The 19,993-nt window shown below is 34.6% G+C and overlaps 2 protein-coding genes across 3 annotated transcripts in view; one reads left to right on the forward strand and one right to left on the reverse strand.

Annotated features, from left to right (window-relative positions):
• The window catches only part of ST3GAL6 (ST3 beta-galactoside alpha-2,3-sialyltransferase 6), a 138,580-nt gene that overhangs the window by 111,682 nt on the left and 6,905 nt on the right, over positions 1-19,993 (forward strand). The window contains exon 10 of one of the 2 annotated variants that reach the window (XM_074214310.1): positions 4,841-5,034. The exons of the other annotated variant lie outside the window; for it this stretch is intronic. Coding sequence (XP_074070411.1) covers positions 4,841-4,963 — 123 coding nt within the window. The 3' untranslated portion in view covers positions 4,964-5,034. Of the gene's footprint in view, positions 1-4,840; positions 5,035-19,993 lie in introns of those variants that run through there. 2 annotated transcript variants of the gene reach the window in all.
• DCBLD2 (discoidin, CUB and LCCL domain containing 2) overlaps positions 1-19,993 on the reverse strand; it is a 98,979-nt gene that overhangs the window by 37,525 nt on the left and 41,461 nt on the right. Inside the window, exons 3-5 of the mRNA XM_074214306.1 lie at positions 12,282-12,419; positions 2,616-2,667; positions 364-436 (exon numbers count right to left, since the gene is read on the reverse strand). Of these exons, the coding sequence (XP_074070407.1) occupies positions 364-436; positions 2,616-2,667; positions 12,282-12,419 (263 nt within the window). The remainder of the gene's footprint in view (positions 1-363; positions 437-2,615; positions 2,668-12,281; positions 12,420-19,993) is intronic.

A 19,993-nucleotide genomic window follows, 5' to 3' on the forward strand; every position in this document is an offset into this window, starting at 1 on the left:
GGAAAGGAATGAGGTGGGAGGCTACAGCAAAAGGCCAGACAAAAGAAGGGGAGATCCCACTAGAGGTGATGAACAGAAGTGACAAATCCAAGGAAGTTTCAGCAAGTAGAATTGAGAAGGTAGGGCAAGTGATTAGATATGCAAAAGTAAGCAAAAAGTCAAGGATAAAGAGTAGGTTGAAATTTTGGTGACTGGAAGAATGATGCTACTAACAGAAACAAGGAAATTAAAAACACTAAGGCACCAATCCTAATAACAAGGATTCTTATAAAGGTTAAAAAAAATGTACACCTATCTTTCTGAATCTTAAATAAAATATATTATAAAGTAGAACTTTTAAAATATACTCTATTTCCAACTTACATCTCTATATCCATGAGGAATAGTTCCAGAAATCTCAGCAAAAGGAATGAGGCAACCAGCTGGACAGTACTTACTGAAAGATGAAAACAGTTGAAAAAGTGTATGCTGTTATGCCTTCAGTCAAAAACATTAAATCAGATTAATTCAGATTCAAGATCTAAACTGTAACAGAATTCAATGTCTAGTAGTTGTGTTTTCTCCACAGTCACTAGTCACCTATGAAATTCATGTTATGAGATTCAGTCAACACATTTCTTAAAAAATATGTCGAGAAGGCAATGAATTTGAGGCCCAGAGTGAAGTGCACATTCTCAGACATGCCTATGGATGAATTTGTTTTGTTTGACTCTATTTATTACAAGGAACAGTTTTTATTATACTGGGAGGAGTAATTGTGGAGCTGAGTGAGTAAACAGTGATGGGTGAAAGAAAATATCAATGAAACATTTAAAAAAATACACACGGGGCGGCTAGGTGGCACAGTGGATAGAGCACTGGCTTGGAGTCAGGAGAACCTGGGTTCAAATCTGGCCTCAGACACTTAATAATTACCTAGCTATGTGGCCTTGCGCAAGCCACTTAACCCCATTTGCCTTCCAAAAAAAAAAATCTAAAAAAAAAATACACAGGAGAACAGGAGTTCACGTTGGACACTGCTGGTGCTATAAAGTGAAATTTAATGTAAGCTTAGAGGAAACTAAGTGGTATATAAGATTTATACTTTCATTATATGATATTCTTTTATTATGTTTTTAATAAGAAAATGATCATGTTTATTGATGTTGGTTAAGTTCATTAAAAAAAGAAAATGTTTTAAAAAGGAAAAAAGAAAAGTACTGCTGATAAAAATAAAAAGGGATTTTATCTGACTTTAAAATAGAAACCCAGAGTAATCAGAATGATCTACCAAAAGAAATAAATCAGGACAGTATGATATGACTGGTTCCTATTCATGCTCTAATACTACTAATAATATATTTACATTTATATAACTATGTATGTACTAAATTTACTACATTTATGCCAGATACTGTGCTAAACATTATGCAATTATTATCTCATTTGATGCTCATAACATCCCTGGGAAGTAAAATTACTATCCCAATTTTATAGAAGAGAAAACTGAGGCAAACAGGAATTAAGTCATTTGTCCAGTCACACAGCTAGTACTAGCTAGCAGAACTTTCTGACTATCTGCTGACTCTACTATTGTTGAAGAACTCTGAAAATAGTAACTTGCTCAATCTGTAGATAGAATCGACTAGAACTTAAAAGTCCTTTCTGATCATAAAATATTATGATTTAACCCACTGTGGTAAGCTTTTTACCCACTTAAAAAATTGACTATCATTATTCCTGCACTTTGGAAATCAGAAGTTTTAAATGGCTAGATCATAACTATTAAAATCTGGAAATACTTAAAACTAACTGAAATGTCAACAAACTTTCAAAAAGGGCAATCAAGTATATAAAATGGTAACCTGAAAAAAAATCCTAATATAACTAATCTGTTTAGAAGATAGTAGAACCAATTCCAGGTTAAGCAAAATTTTTAAATATCACTAATTAAAGTACAATTAAAGAGGGCTAATAGTTCATAATGCACTATGTTACTCCGAATTTGGATGTAGTGGGTAGATCTTTTGTGGATAGGCATATTTCCTAGTAAAATAAAAGGCACACACTATTACACTGAGTTACATATGACATTATGGAGGGGAAAGGGCAGAAAAAGAAAGCTAAGTTGCAATGAAAAATAAGGAGTGTCAAAGATTCAATGCAAATTCAAAAATAGTGTGTTATATATTTTTATAACATACGTAAATGTATTTTACCCATTAAAATTATTTCTCTACCTTCCTCTTATCTATAAGTGGTTTTCTAAAGCTCTGAAGAAATAATTCTCCTGATTTTAAATTTATGTCATCCATTTTCTCAGTCTATTCATCTATAAAACGGGGATAAAAACTACACCTGCATTGCCCATCTCAGATGACTGTTATAAATGAATAAGGCAATATTATTTTAAGATTAAAATGTCAATTCCTATTGGAGAAGGATTGAAAATATAATGAAGGTAGACTCTGGAAACTTTTTTTTGAAATATGACAAGAACACTGTTACATATGTTCATAAGAGTCTTGGAAAAATAACGATATCATGTAATGTATCTATCAATAAAATAATATCTGGATCAAAATGGTAATGAATAACAAAAACAAAATAAAGCAAAGTGTGAAATTTGGTCATACCTGAATTCAGGCTCCAAAAAATTAGTTGCAGTATCTAAACAAGTAATTAGATCTAGAAAAACAAAATTTTTAAAATGTTACATTAATAAGATAGAGAGCAGTCCTGCAAAAAATTTATAATTCTCAGGAACCCTCAATTATTAAAAGAAAACCTCAAGAAAACATTTCATGATTTAAACATTTATATTTCAAGTTTCAGGATAATGGGAAAAATATTTAGCTCCATATGTCCCAAATATTTTATGCAATGACCAACCAGTACCATAATGTATACATTGTTTATTAATGTAGATGAATATTTAATAAAAGCTAAAGGTGAAATTTCTATTAAAATTTCAAATTTAAGTAAGAAATATTTCTTAGATAACAGTACTTATATGCAACAAAAATAGCATTAGGTGCTTGAATATAACCAACAGAGACAAAAATGATAGTGGTAATTATCTTGATACTGTAGAGGATTCACTTTTTAAAATTAAAAATGCCCATATTAAAGAACTACACACCAGAACAAAGGCCAACGAGGGTTTTTAAAACCAGACAGCTAGGTGACAAAAAATGTCAAATGAACCTCTTTGGGCATCGTTTTCCTCATCTGTAAAATGAGGTTAGAGTAGTTGTGGCTAAGATTCCTTCCACTTTAAAGTTCTATCCTTTAGGCCATATGCTCCTAACTTCACAGTTCTATTGTCATAGCCTCATGGCTGTTCCACCATCTCTTGGCTCTGGACATTTTCTTTGGCTATTTTCCCATACCTGGAACAACCTCCCTCCTCACTTCTACCTATGAACTTTCCTGGTTTTCTACAAATCCCAGTACAAACCTATCTTCTACAGGAAAACTTTTTCAACCCCTCTGAATTCTAGGCTTTCTCTCTATCATAAGACATCTAGAGGTGAGAGTTGAGAAACCTATTAAGTTTTTAGAATGCATGAGTAAGACAATCACTCATTAGAAAATGTATCAAGTTTTAATGCTTAGACACAAAGTTTACAACTATGAGGCGAGAAAAATCATAAATATAAATACTCATCTAAATGGAACTGGCAATCTAGGGTATTCATAGGGGCCTCCCAGTCACCATTACATTCAAAAGCATCCAAAAGCGATCCCAAAATAGACTTACTATATTTACTACACATCATACCCGATTATCATGGCACCTTATTACAAAAACTCCAAATGTGATCCTTGTTATCCATTTCTATCAGAAGAGAATTTCCCAGAGGAAGTAATCATTTTACAGAATTTTGACAGCCTGAATAGGAAGCTATTCTTGGCACAAGAAAAGGCTTAATCATGATCTGTTACCAATTCTCCTCTCTGGAATCCCCACCCTTGCTGATCATTTTGTTTGCTGATCATAATGCCCTGCTCAGTATCAGCTTTGGATCACTCCCTCCATTCATTGCCTTAAATCTTAAACATATCATGCTAAAGGTAGGTGGAGAAAATCATACAACTATTCTGACTGGGTCCACCATAGATTAATGTTACACAATTTCACCTGAGCTCTCAATGCTGAAAAGCAATCTTTCTATAGCTGCCTTACCAACTCATTCTGCTCTCCATCGTGCATGGTTCATCTTTTTGCCCTCCTCAAACCTTCTACAGCTCCCAATTCCCCCACTCTCTCAGCTGATTGCCATGAGCTCCCTCTTTCATCACTCAGGGGTCCTCTGCCAGTTTCCCCTCCTCACCCTTGCCTCACACCTTTCCAAGGCCACTTTAGCATTCCATCTGTCTCTTCCAACAGACTGCTTCCTGTCATTCCCACTCCATCACTCATTTCCCTCTCTCTTTATCTGCATGCTCATTTCCTACTACCCACAAATATCCTGTGGCTCCCACACACTGGAAAAAAAAAGCCCTCATCTGATTCTTTTATCCCTACTTTCATCCCCTCCCATCCTTTGTGATTAAACTCCTCAAAAAGGCCATTTATACTAGATGCCTTCATTTTCTCTTCTTAGTCCCTTACAATTCAGCCTCTGACTTTATCATTCTACCAAAACCTCTCTCCAAAGTTACTAAGTTGCCAAATCTAAAGTCCTTTTCTCAATCTTTGTTCCCCTTGACCTCTCCACAGCCTCAGACACTGATGATCACTCTTTATCACCGATACTCTCTCCTCTCTTGGTTTTCAGGGAATAAACTCTTTCCTGATTTTCCTCCAAATTTTTCTGACCACTCCTTAATCTAGTCTTTATGGATCCTCACCCAGATCATGACTTTTAATAGAAGATGTCCCTCAGGAAGCCTGGAAGGATTTGCACGAACTGATGCTGAGCAAGATGAGTACAGAAGCAGCAAAACATTGTACACCCTAACAGCAACATGGGGATGATGATCAACCTTGATGGACTTGCTCATTCCATTAGTGGAACAATTAGGCACAATTTTGGGGTATCGAAGGAGAATACCATCTGTATCCAGAGAAAGAATTGTGGAGTTTGAACAAAGACCAAAGAATATTACCTTTAATTAAAAAAAAACCATTATATTATTATGTAATTTTGCTATCTCTTATACTTTATTTTTTTCCTTAAGGATATGATTTCTCTTATCACATTCAATTTAGATCAATGTATATCATGGAAACAATGTAAAGACCACAGACTGACTTCTGTGGGGGTGGGGGGAGGGAAGCAAGAATAGGGGAAAAATTGTAAAACTCAAAATAAATAAAATCTTACTTTAAAAAAAAAGACTAGGGGGAAAAAAAAGATGTCCCTCAGGTTCCTATCCTGGGCCCTCTTCTCTTCTCCCTCTCTACTACATCACTTGATCTCATCCATTCCCATGAATTTAATTACCATCTCTAGGCTGATGATTATCAAATCTAGCTTTCCTGTCCCAGTCTCTCTACTAACACCCAATCTCACATATCCAGCTGTCATATATCTCATCTGAATAGCCAATAGACATCTTAAACTCAACATGTTCAAAAGAACTTACTATTGTTCTCCCTAAAATTCCCCCCCCCACACCTTCCTGCCCTATTACTCTAGTAGGCAACACCATTCTCCTGGTCCACAGGCTTGCCCACCCTGGAGTCATCCTGAATTCCTCACTACTCATTAGCCAGATCTAAGCTGTTGCCAAGGACTATGGATCTCATGCTTATAACATGTCTCACATAAGCTTTCTTCTCTCCTGACACTGCCACTACTCCAGTGCAGCTCTTTATCACTTCAAGCCTGGATTACTGAAATAGTCTACTGATGGGTCTGTCTACCCCAAGATCTCCCCACTCTAATCCATTCTCAATTTAACTACTAAAGTAACTTGCAGTGACCAAGTCACTGCCCTACATAATAAACCCCAGTGTCTCCCTGTGGTCTCCAAGATCAAATAAAAAACCTCTGCTTGTATTACAAGTCCTTCATGACCTACCTACCTCCTACCTTTCTAGTCTTCTTATACCTACTCCCCATCATATCCTCTTTTATCCAGTGACTCTGGCCTCATGGTTGTTCCACCATCCCTTGGCTCTGGGTGTTTTCTCTAGCTATTTTACCATACCTGGAACAATCTCCCTTCTCACTTCTACCTACGAACTTTATAACCCATCTTCTATAGGAAACCTTTCTCAATCCCTCTTAATTCTAGGCCCTCTCTCTATTAATTACTTCTCAAAGATCATGTATGTACATTGTTTAGTATGTTTGTCTTTATATTGTCTTCCCCGTTAGATTATAAACTCCCTGAGGGCAGGGATGATTTTTGCTTCTTTAAGTATCCCTATCATCTAGCAAAGTGCCTGGCACATAGAAGGTAGGTGCTCAATGTTTACTGACTGACTGGCATGAAAATCAACATTATTTATTAATTAAAATTTTAATTTTTAAAGAATAGGGTAAAAACAAGTTAGAGTGCAAATATCTATGTTGACTACATAACCATGAAATTGATAACTTGATTTTTTCACAATCAACTTGACTAGTTTTACATTCACAATTAAGAAATTCTTATATTAGGTCAACTGAGTCAATCAGATTTTTCTGAAAAGGCCCTCTACTTGGAAAGCAATATTCTTAATAATGCTGATAAATATCCAAGACTTTAAGTAAAACTGTAAAGTCTTAAGTAGAAGAAAATAAAAAAGCTGGAAATTTAATTGATTCTTTCACGAAAAAAATTGTTTATAAGCTTAGTTTAATTTAAATTCTTGAGTATCATAAGATGAAAACTAACAAATCAATTTAAAGAGAATATTATTGCTGCATAAAAGTCTCATATACCTGTTTTTTAAAAGTAGCCAAGAGACAGCATGCTAGCTATCTGAAGTGATTACATAATCAAAACATAGGTAAAATTTTTGTACTAACTATTCTGCTTTTTATATGTGCAATTTAGCTATTTTATAAAGCTGGAGAGACTGAACATTTTTCACTAATTTATATTCCTCCAAAGGATGAAAAGTCTGAATCTATATTTCCTTCCCACTTTAAGACAAATTTAATATGGTAAAGCTTCTATAATTAATAAACAGAAGACAGACCAGGAAAATAATTTTTCATACAAAATATAATTTGATTCTTTATTCACTAATTAATAGTTTACAGATTCCTTTATAAGACATAGCATAGGGGGCAGTTAGGTGGATAGAGCATGGGCCCTGGAGTCAGAAGGACCTGAGTTCAAATCCTACTTCAAATACTTAATAATTATCTAGCTGTGTAACCTTGGACAATTCACTTAACCCCACTGCCTTGAAAAAAACAAACAAACAAAAAAGAAGACATAGCACAGTGGTCTCTCTTGTTCTCATGACTTCTATCTACAGTCAACTCAGACTATGTCAATGTCTAGAGTGGAGTTATCTACTGTGGATCATATCATTGCTTAAATTACCCCAGTCGCAAGATTCTTTACTCCAAAATTTCACTCTTGCCAGCACCATCTCTTCTCCTTTGGTACTTGTCTTCATTCTCATTTACCTACTGATTCCTTGATACTTCTCTTTTTTCCTTCCAGTTCTAGTTTCATATCCCTTCTATCACAATATTAAACCATAGTAAATCATTGAAATAACTCTCCCCATTGGAATGTACTTGGCTCTAATCCAATCACATCTAGAGTGTTGTGTTCAATTCTGGGCACCATATTTAGGAAGCAGAGATAATCTTGAGGGTGTTCAGAGATGGCAGTCTAGATGGTGAGGGGCCTCAACTTTACAAGTGACCTGACTGAAAGATGACAATGTTTAACCTGGAGAACAAAAGACTCGGCAGGGGCTGGGGGTAAGGACTGTGATGACAATCTTAAAGTATTGAAAAAACTACCATAGGGAAGTCTGAAGAGACTAGTTCTTGGTGGTTCCAGAAGAGAGGAGAGAGCCAGGAGCAGTGAGTAAAAGTTACAAAAACAAAACAATTATATTGGAAGTCAAGAAAAATTTCAGAACAACTAAAACTGATCAAAAATAGAATGAATCTATCAGGAGGTCTGATGATAATTTGTTGGTTAAGAATATGTTGAACAAGAGGCTACTATGGTCCCTGCAAACTCTCAGATTCTGGGATACTGAGAATGCTTTACTCTCATGTTAACTGAGGTTGGTAATTAATGAAGTAAGAACAAGGAATGAGATTCTACCCTTCAATGCTCTCTATCTTTCTGAGTTGCTAAGTACAAGTTAGGAAGCACAGTACAAAGAACACTGGCTCTAATGATTGGAATACTGGTGTTCACCACTAGCTGTGCAACCCTAGGCAAGTCATGTGTCTTATTTTTGCCTGAGTTTCACCTCAACTATAAAAAGGGAATGATAATACCTACCTCCCCCAGCTGTTTTTGAAGATCAAATGAGATAATATTTATAAAGAGTTATTCACAGTGTTGGTACATAAATATTAATTCTCTTCTCTTCCCTTACTGGAAGAATTTTTTCAAGAAAGATTAACAGGGCACACTTACAGTTTACACTAACTAAACTCAATTGAATCTCCAAAAAAATGAAAGAAATGCTTTTAATCCTAATTGTCTCCTGATTAGACTACTTTAAACCTCCTTCCTCTCCCCAAAACACTAAGACTCCAATCCTTCCAAACTCTTTTCTGTTAACAAATAATTTCACTTCTTATTCTATTGAGATTCATGTTAATCAAAATGAAATTCTTCAACTTTTCATTTCTATTCTTTTGTTTAGAAGAATATATGTTCTCTCCTTTCTACGTGATCCTAATCCCAGTTCCCAATTTCTTTTATTTGAACTATTTATAACAGCCTTCTAACTAGATCTCTTTCCTCTCCACACCAAATCTTTCCCAAATATTACCATCGGTGGCTTTTTATTCCCACATCACAAAATAATAACTAACATTTATATAGCTCTTTACAGTTTACAAAGAGACACTATCTCATATAATGGACTTTCCTAACATTCAAATCCCTCCAAAATCTGGGCCAAATCTACCTTTTCAAGCATATCTCACATTCTTCTCCTTTGTCTATAATGTCTCTCTCCTGGTCAAATTAATCCAAGAAGAATTCCCTAACTTTTTGCCCTTCCATAACTGTGTATCTGCATAAGCTATTTCCCATGACTGAAACAAACTCCTTCCATATCTCTATCTGTTGAAATTCTTCTCTTCATTCAGTTATAAAACTCCTCATTAGTCTTTTCCTGAATCCCTTAGCTAGAAGAGACCACTCCTTAATTTGACTTCTCCTAGGCTGTTAATCACTTTCAAATTTGTATTACAGTAATTTGTGTACATATCTTATTATAACCTAGATTATAATACTTAGATTATATTCTACTAAATTGTAAACTTCTAGATCCCAGGAAGTTTTTTGTTTGTTTGTTTAATTTTTCTATTGATCTTCAATGCTACTTAATGAATATTTGTTGAATTGAAGGGATAACTCTTTCCACAATTCAGTCCTGAATTAGATTTCTTCTATAAGAATCACAAGCCTGATCCCTTAAAGAGATTTATTTTGATTATCTGTGGGAACAATGGAATAAAAGGAGAGACTAGGAGCAGAAAAATAAAATCAGAAGTAATTAATATTCAGTAAAAAATAAAGAAGTGAACTGAGACAGCTAGGTGGCGCAGTGGATAGAGCACCGGTTCTGGAGTCAGGAGGACCTGAGTTCAAATTTGAACTTAATAATTACCTAGCTGTATGACTTTGGGCAAGTCACTTAACCCCATTGTCTTGCAAAAACTTAGACAAAAAAAGAAGTGAATTAAGGTAAAGATGAAAGGTCAGAAAATTATGACCACAAACAAAATTTGAGTTAAAAATAATGGAAGAGAATGGTTTTGGGTGATACTAAAGTCCTGATAAGAAAAGGTCCTGGGAATTGAGATGTTGTACACCAGGATGTTTGAGGAACAAATGGAAAAAACTTCTTGACTATAAGAGTAATGAAATAATGAAAGAGTCTACCAAAAAAGATTGTAAAAGTGGCACCCCTAGATTTTTTTTATTCATAGCAGCACTTTTTATAACAGCAAAGAAACTAGGAACAAAATAGATGCCCACTGTGGTAAATAGCTAACAAAGCAATAAATAAATATAATGTAGTTACATTGTAAAAAAATGAAAATGAAGAACATTAAAGAGGTGGGTAAAGACTTACATAAACTTATGAAAGTAAAGGAAGCAGAGTCAGAAAAAAGACACAATTACAACAATGTAAATTGTAAAACTAGCAATAGAGCAATTCAAACTGACTACTGTGAAATTAATAATGACCCAGGATGGCCTTTAAAGAAGAGATATTTTTGCAGAAAATGGGATCTATGGGTATTGAGTACTATGTATATAGTAGGACTTAGTTGATATACTAGTTTGTTTTATGAAACTTTTTTCCTATTTTATTTTTTGTTAAAGGTATAGATTTCTAATGGGTAGAGAGAAGGAAAACACTGAAATAGAGATGATATAAACAAAAGAACAATTTTTAAAATACTGAATTTAATCTACTCAGAACAGGAAAGGTGTGGGGAGAAATAGGGAAGGTTTTATGGAATAGGTACAATTCTAAAAACTTTATTCTAAGCAACCGGGAATCACAGAGTTACTTGATAGGGGGTGTCACTGACAGACCTATGCTTTGGGAATGGCAATTTAATATCTGGGTGGTAGATAGATTGAAGATAGAAAGTTAGCAGTGGGTAGACCAATAGGAAAACTACTGTAATGATCCACTTAAGAACTCAGAAAGGCCTGAGCTAGAAGAGTAAGGACAAAAGCAATTTGGTAATGAGAAAATGTTCAAGACTTGGCAATTGTTCTTAGCATCTAGGGCTCCCCCCCCCCCAGCCCACCTTTTGCAAGGCAATGGAATTAGGTGACTTGCCCAAGGTCACATAACTAAGTAATTACTAAGTATCAGGCTAGATTTGAATTCAGGTCCTCCTGACTCCAGGGACAGTGCTCTATCCACCTCACCACCTAGCTGCCTCTGCATCTACAATTCTTAATCCTCCCTCCTGGACCTTCACACCAACCCTGTTCACCACTTTCCTATATTCTTACATATAACTTCCTTAGGATTTCTTGATCTATTCTACAAATACCCCCTCATCATTCTCAAAGTTATTTTTAGCTCCTGGAATCCTCTTTCTCTTGTATAAGCAACTACTCTTCATCTTAAACTTTTTGTCAAGTATATCCTCTTTTTTTGTGTAATGGAATCCCGGTTCTCCACTAAGGTTAACACATCTCTTTTATCTTTCTCTAAAGGAGGATTGATCTTCCCAGTTTACCTTAGAGAGGTTCAGGGGAGGGATCATTATACTTTTTATCCCCTACTAGCACTTCTAGATCATTATTTTACTCAAAAATCTTTCCTATTTCAAAATTCTAAAATGTCACTGTCCCTCCATTTTTGGTGTTACAATATACCAATCTCAAGGCTCTCTCTCTCTCTCTCTTTGCTCTGTCTGTCCCTCCCTCCCATTTAACTTCCTCCCTCCCAGAATCTGCCATTATCTTTGACCTCAATATTCATAGTGATTTTTCTAATATTACATCTAAACTGCTCCACAAACCCTTGAAAATTGTCTTCCATTCATAAAAGGCCATCTCCTACTAGCTAATATCAATAGCATTTTCTCAGACTTTTCATCACCCCCTGTGTCCCTGATATTTTTTATCCTCTCCTCCCAAGGCTTCTAAGATACATTTTCTTGATTCCCTTGGTACCTTTATTTTCTTCACTTGATAGTCCTACCTGACCCATAAAGATGAGTGGCAGTCCCCACTTCCTGACTTCCAATTAAACATGATATTAACAAACATTACATATATCACTAGTCTAAAATAAAGAGAAAATTATTTGCTTGAAAATAAATATAACGTAATTCTATTTTTATAAAAATCTAAGTATATATTTTGTGATAAAAAAATTTCACTCTTCTACTATAGTCAAACAGATCTGAAGTGGTATGTTTACATCTGAATGATAGAAGTTTTACATTTATATTATGTTAAAATATTTTCTAAATATGATTTTTCATGAGATTGAAATGAAAAAACATGCTATTCTTCCAATAAGGAAAGGATTTTATGGGATAGCATGCAACATTTTAAATCTTCTAATCAAGTCTGGAAGAGGCTTACTGTTTTTACCAACAATTTATGAACTATTTAGTAAAGTTTTAATTGGCAATATGTGAATAAGTATGAAAAACAAAAATTACCTGGTTTATCTGTAATAGAATAGGAGGCCAAGAATCCTCGTCCAGAAACATGCGTTCCACTCATGAATAGCACTGTCATTTCATTGCTTTTTGATTCAATTGAATGGTTCAGTTGCAAACCCAGACCACAGTATTTTCCTAAGAAATTTTTAAAAGTACATTAGTTTTACATACTCATCAAGCAAAACATAGCAGAATACTGAAAGTTATGAAATAGTAACTAAACATTACTTAAGAAAAATTAAAAATAACATTCAAAGAAAAGGCAGTGAAGGCAGTAAATCTCAAGTTCTCTACTTATTAGTACTACATTTTATTAATTTGTAGCATACAGATGCCACACAGATGAACTTTAAGTAAGTTTGCTTTTTCATATGCTCAGTTGAGACTTTCTTCCTGGCTTTTATTTCCGGTCAGTCCCAGAGTCCCTTTCCCCGGTGTTGCAGTTCACATAGAGATCTTCTCCCGGGGATCCTCAGAGTGCTGGCTCAAAGAAGGAGAGTTGGGGGCAAGGAGGAGGTGGCAAGTGAGAACTAAATATTGAAGCAGGAAAAAATAGAGGTCAGGGAGCTACAGAGTATCTGATACACAGTGCCTAACCCTTAGTAAAGACGAAATCAATATTTGTGCTTGACTAAATAATATGTGACTGGGAAACTGGCTCTAAAGGCAATTCTAAAAAAGTGAGCTCCAAAATGTTTAAAACAACAGTAGTATCATCTGAATTGAGTGAACAGACTACTAAGGAAAACATTTTAATGAGCATACTTCTTTCTTGGCATAAATCCAAAAAGCTCAATAATTTATTTCAACAAGAACCTAACATGCCAGTTCCTATATTTGACACCAGAAATAAAGACAAAAATGAAAGAGTCCCTGATCAAAAAACTGCAAGTGCACAGATATACAAATATTTCCAAAGTAATGGGTTCATATGAACAGAGTTCATATACTTGGCAGCATAGTTCCCTAGCAGCATGCTCAGGGGACCACTGGCCCTTGCTCCCCTCAACAGCCACCCAACTGTGGGAGCTGACCTTGGCCCTGACCAGCTCACTCTACCTTTATCATTCCCCAGTGAACCATATCCACTTATCATTCCATTTTTCTCTATACCTCACCCCCACCTAAATCTGTTCCAAATGACTGAATTTTCTAATCCTTTTACCTCTCAAAACTTCTATCTACTACTACTCATTAGTTACTGAGAAGTTAGAGGAAAGATCAATTGCAGTGACTAGATAGCATTATAAGTTTGTATTATCTGATCTCAATTGGACAATCACTGTAGCAAAGAATTCTTTTTATTTTCTAATTAATTCCCTATTTCCCCTAAGAAACATGGTAATACTTCCCCTCTACTCTCCCAAAGCTGAGGTCATTTCATCAGAGCTCTTTCTTTTGCCATTCTTATCTCAAAACTGCTTGTTATCTCCCATTCTTTCCTCCTTTTCCCCCTAGGCTGTGATAAAAGGTATGACCCTGCTCCTTGAGAAGATCAACACTTCTAGGTGTACATTTAATCTCTTTTCCTGTTTTCTCTAGCAGATTACATAATCATCTCCATACCTCTACTTTTCTGAAATTTTCAACTCCTTATCAACTAGTTCCTGCCCTACTCCTTTCAAATATGCCCATGACTTCCCCATATTTAAAAAAAATCACTAGCCCATATCATTCCATCAAGATATCATTTCTCTTCCCTTTTCCAATCAAATTCAATCAAATTCTACTTCCTCTTCTCTCAGTGAAACCTCAATCCATTACAAGCTTGTGTCAAAATATATGCAAGAGAACTATCTTCTCCAAAGATACCAATGATTTTTTAACTGCTAAATCTGGCAGTATCTTCTCAGTCTTAGTTATTCTTCACATATCTCCTACATTTGACATTACTTAGCACAATGTCTGGAAGATAATAGGTGATTAATAAAACCTAATATTGTCTTTGATACTGTAAAGCATCCTCTCCTAGATAACTCTGCCCTTTCCAGGTTCTTGTCCTACCTTTCTAGCCATTCCTCACTCTTCTTGATGTCATCCTTATCATTCATGTCTCCTACCTATCGGTGTGTTCCTCTAGGATTTTGTCCTGGGCTCTTTCCTCTTCTCCCTTAATGCTCTTCTGAGTAACTTTATCAGCTCCTGTAGGTTTAACTATCATGGCTATGCAAATGGTTTCTAAAACTATCTATCCAGTTCCGCTCTCTCTTGAACTTCAGTTCTGCATTATCAACTGCCAATTTGACAATTCAAGCTAAATGTCTTGGAGATACTTTAAACTAAGGGTGTCAAAAAAAGAACTATCTTCCCCTTCCCTCCTACCTGTATTATCTGCCTCATCTTCTCTACTCCAATCTATCCTCCATACAACTACCTAAAGGATTTCTCTTAAAGGCAGATGTGACTCAAAATACTCAACTAACTCTAGGGGCATCCAAATACCTCTGCTAAAAAATATAAACTCTTCTACTTTGCTCTGAATCTAGACCCAGTCTATTTCCAGCCTCGCTGAACATTATACCCCTTTCCAAACTGAACTTGTCAAACTGGCATTTTGTTTAAATGATGATAAAATTAGATAATGTTTGTTATGAATTCTTTAAATGATGATAAAATGAGATAATTTTTGCTATGAATCTTGGCAGTGGTAAATATATGCTTGCTGCCCTCTCCCCAATACTTCTTTCTCTCACCTACAAAACTTGATCTCTTGTCTCTATTGCTTTGGCTGCTCCATGGGCTGGAATGCACTCTTTCCTGACCTCAACCTCTCTCTTCCTTTAAGATGAAATTAAAGAACCATCTTCTGCATGAAATTTTTGTTCCATACATCTGCTCATACCCTTCTTCCCAAATGATCTTATAATTAACTACTTTAAATGTATTTGTATTTATTAACTTCATACTCATGCAGTATCGATTATTCTATATATTTGTTTCTCTCAGAATGAAAAACCCTTAAGGAGTCGGGATTGTCTCATTTTTTTATACTTGCATCCCCAGCCCTGAGCATAGTGACTGGCACAAAAGAGGGTACTTAAAGAATTTTTGATTGATTGATATTCAACAAGTCACCTAACTTCTCCCAGTCTCAGTTTCTTTAGTTTGCATTTGAGAGGATAGGGCTTCATGTTCTCTAAGGTCTTATTCAGATCTAAATTTAGAGGTGGCAATAGAAAGAAAGAATGCTAACAACTGAGAGGATCCAGAAAGGCTTCCTACAGAAGGTGGCACTTGAGTTGAGTCTAGAATAGAACCCAAGATTTCAAAAACCAGAGATGAGGCAGGAGAAGATTCCAGGATTCCAGCAATGGTTGGAGGAGGACTCTAGAGGGGTGGGTGAGAGGAATGACAGCCTGTAGAAAGGCACTGAAGTAGAATAAGGAATAGCAAGTAATACAGTATGGAAGTAATCATCATAATTGTTAATAATAATGATGATAATGTGAATTAAGTCAGGAAAAATAAACTGAAACCAGATTGTGAAAGCCTTCAACTCCAGAGGCATCTGTATTTTATCCTAAGAGACAAGATAGTCATTTTATTTTCTTGATCAGAGGAGTGACAGGGTCAGATCTATATTTCTGGAATATCAATTCTGCAGCTGTCTGTGAGACAGACTGGAGAAAGGAATGGAAAAGAATTAGAGAGAGCAATTAAAAGACTAATACAGCAGTCTAGTTCCAACCCAGTTTCCCTATTTCTGTCAAGGGGAATTATCATCCTTCCAGTCACATTCTCAGAATAATCACTGACCCTTCCTTTATTCCTACCCTCCCACATCAAATAGTCACAAATCTTGTCAGTTTGATATCTACAAAATGTCTTTTATCTATTCCCTTCTTTTCTCATTGAGTTACCAGATCATAACTTTTCCTGTCTAAAACTGGACAAAGATGTCAGAATGTCTGCATTCCTAATATGGAATATCATAAAACATGCAAGCAAAATCAAAGTACAATGTTGCATCAGCTTTTTATGGGATGCAAATAATGAGAAAGAATAGAAGTGTTACAGGGTAGAAAGTGAAAAGTGTTTAGCTATAGAAATTGAAGATCACAAAAAACCCTGCTCTTAGCAGAGCAGTCTTCAGCCAAAAGATCCAAATTTCTTTAAGGTTGGGAAAGAAAGTGAGAATGAAGTGAAGAAACTTTTATTGCAAGCCATGGCTAGTTCAATTACTTTCAAAATTGAGTTCAACTACATAGTGTAAGCTTGTCCAGATGAAGACTTGGCAGGGAACTATAACATGATGTTTAGAAAAAGATAACCAAAGGAGAAGAATACATTTATAAAAAAACATTATCAATCTGGATAAAATGAACCTCTTCTGGGAAAGGCTGACTTTTAGAACTTATATTTCTAAGAAAAAACTCAATTTGCTTTAAAATTGTGTAATTTTTAAATGAAAAGAAATACTTATTTATCAGTCTCGAAATTCCTATGCTCCCACAACCTATTGATTGCTTTCCAGGTCTTTAGTGGTCAAATAAGAAAGCATAGAAGATTAAAGTTATTTTCAAAGAATGATTTTCAAGATATTTTAACCTAGCAATTGAAAAATATTACAAAGCCAACAATACTGAATTGAAAGCATTAGTTACTTTAGAAAATCCCCCAGACCATCCAATTACACTTGATACAATGTGTAAGAATGTGAAAGCATGCTAATCTCTGAAATATGAGGACAGTGTGTGTGTGTGTGTGTGTGTGTGTGTGTATATATATATGAATTAAAGAAAAGACATCTCAGTTCACACTACTCACAAAATCCTCAACATTTTTGTTATATAATTGTATAATTTATATTTGATATTTTTTATTTTTAAATATTTAAAATGTTTGCATTCTATAGCAATTACTCTGTAATAAATTTGATTCTGAAAAACAATTTTCTTATCCTTTGCTGTCATTACTTAAAAATAGATTAAAGCTTATTTTTAAAAATTTTCATTGGATTAGAAACAAGGATCATAATTTACATATAATAACTTCAACTAATACAAATTCAAATAATGTGACCACTTCTGAACTGCTCTTGAAAATTAATCTAATCATAATTTCATTGTAAATCATATTTCTGTACTATACTTTACTGTTTTTCTATTTATTTTCATCTTGATCAGACACATCACTCTATTTCCTGACCTACACAAGAAGATAATGCTGTGACCTTCTCAGAGATCAGAATATTCATGTTCCTTGTTTCATCAGCTCAAAGGGAATACACTATTGTGCAATGAAAATTCCCAAAAGAGAGTAGGGCTAATTATTATAGAAGGTTAAAAGGAAAAAAACAGACAACCCTCATCACTATGCCAGTAACTTTGTCATTTTATGAGATACCATTCTGGTAGATAATCATTGAGTGCAAAACTAAATAAGTTATCTTCCAGACAACCCTCATCACTATGCCAGTAACTTTGTCATTTTATGAGACACCATTCTGGTAGATAATCATTGAGTGCAAACCTAAATAAGTTATCTTCTTTAAGCATAGATTTTGATGTAATACACACATACCCAGCAAACACTACACAAACAAAAAAAAATCAAGCAATAGTAATCACATCTTTCACATTTTTAATCCACAAGAAAAAAAAGTGAGGAAATTTTAAGGCTTGGAGTTCCTAAATACTTAATAACTAGTAAAAAAAATTCTGGGGAAGAAAGGACTGATACTAAAAATAAAAATCTTTTTAAAACAGGAACACAGAAGTATTTCATACTCCTTCCAACCAACACCCAAACAAAGTATTATAGTATACTATGACTTCAATTTTTGGCTTTATTAGCTGTTCTATAATTTGTTAGTTGCAAAGCAAGTTAAACCCAATACTGCCCGGCATATTAAAATTTCAAACCACTGGAAATAGCTAAAAAGTAAGATAAGTCATATCAAGCAAAAAAAATTTACTTAAGCCAGTTGATTCTTACTAAAGTTTCAACCACATTCATTAGTACTGAATGTTCTTTGCCATATAAGGATCTGAATTAAAAGGTGAGTAAAAAAAGATACATTCAAATAAAAAAACATAAGAGGAACTGTGACTGCAAAGACATATATATCATCCCTACTGTCAAGTTTGTATGACACTAGCTCAGTGGAAATATTAATTTTTCTCATACTTCTAGGTAACAATAAAAAAATGGAAAAATGCTTTTTAAGTTAACCAAGTCACACAAAGTGAACCTCAATCAACTGAAATTATACCATGCATACCAGTACTAGAGAAAAGCTACTTACTTAAGAGTTTAGTGCTATGTGTACTACAATTTTTCACTTTAAAAATGAAACATATAGGAAGAAAAGTAACAATCCCACTTCACACACAAGGGGCCTTGTAACCTGGGATAAATTACTAAACCTCTCTTAACCTCGGTTTCCAATACTGTAAAATCAATGAGCTTTAAGGTCCCTTCCAGCTCTGGATCTACAGTCTTTTGAACAAAAATTTCTTGCATACAGTTAGCAAAAAGCAAATCACAAATGAAAAAATGATGTCCAAACTGTAAATTTAAAAGAAATTCAAAATTTCTGACAATAGTGTTATCTAAAATACAGAGGTCTATCAGAATTCAGAACATAGTTCTTATACCCAAAGGGTTCTACTCTTTGACCCAGCAATACCACTGCTAAGTCTATATTCGAAAGACATATCCAAAAAAAGGGAAAAGGACCTATTTGTACAAAAACATTTTTAGCAGCTTTTTGTGGTGGCTAAGGATTGGAAAATCAAAGGGATATACATCAATTGGAGAAGGACTAAACAAACTGTGGTATATGATTGCAAGGGGATTATTATTGTGCTATAAGAAATGACAAGTAGAATGATTTCAGAAAAACCCAGAAAGACTTACATGAAATAATATATGGTGAAGTGAACAGAACCAGGAGAACATTGTACATAGTCACAAGAATACTGTTTAATAAAGAATTATAAGTGACTTAGCTATTCTCAGAAATACCATTGTATTACTATCCAAGATAATTCCAAAGAACATCGGAAGGATAAAGCATACTATTCACCTCCAGAAAAAAGAACTAATAATTGTTTGAATACAGACTGAAGTAAGCTACTTTTCACTTTCATTTTTTTCTTAGTTAGTCTTCTTGTACAAAATGACTAATATGGAAATGTTTTACATAACTGCACATGCATAACCTATATCTGATTGCTTACTGTCTCAAGAAGGGGAAGTGGTGGGGAAAACCAACATAGTTCTATCTTACAATTACTTAAGAGTTTTCTGGAATTTTAAAATTTGTATCAAAGCATGCAGAAATAACAGCAAGTCTTTTCAGTTGCAATTTAGAGATGCCCAAGAAGGTTCTAAAAATCTTATCATACAAAGATCCTATCATACAATTCAGAAGTAATGATGGAATATCTCCGAATACACAGTTTTCTACCGAGTATCTTTCAATGATGTATTTTTATTACTATTGCTTTTCAGATATGTCTAACTGTATAACCCCATTTGGGGTTAACTTGACAAAAATACTAAAGTGGTTTGCTATTTCCTTCTCTAGCTCATTTTACATATGAAGAAACTAGACAAAGAGGATGAATGACTTGCCCAGGGTAACAGTTTCTAAGTATTTGAGGCTAGATTTGAACTCAGGTCATCCTGGTCCAGGTCAAGTTCTCTATCTACTGCACCACCTAGTTGTATGAATAATGTACAGGCAAAATCAATTTAAATAT

This window comes from Macrotis lagotis, chromosome 1, assembly GCF_037893015.1.
Source record: "Macrotis lagotis isolate mMagLag1 chromosome 1, bilby.v1.9.chrom.fasta, whole genome shotgun sequence".
In the NCBI taxonomy this organism is placed as follows: domain Eukaryota; kingdom Metazoa; phylum Chordata; class Mammalia; order Peramelemorphia; family Peramelidae; genus Macrotis; species Macrotis lagotis.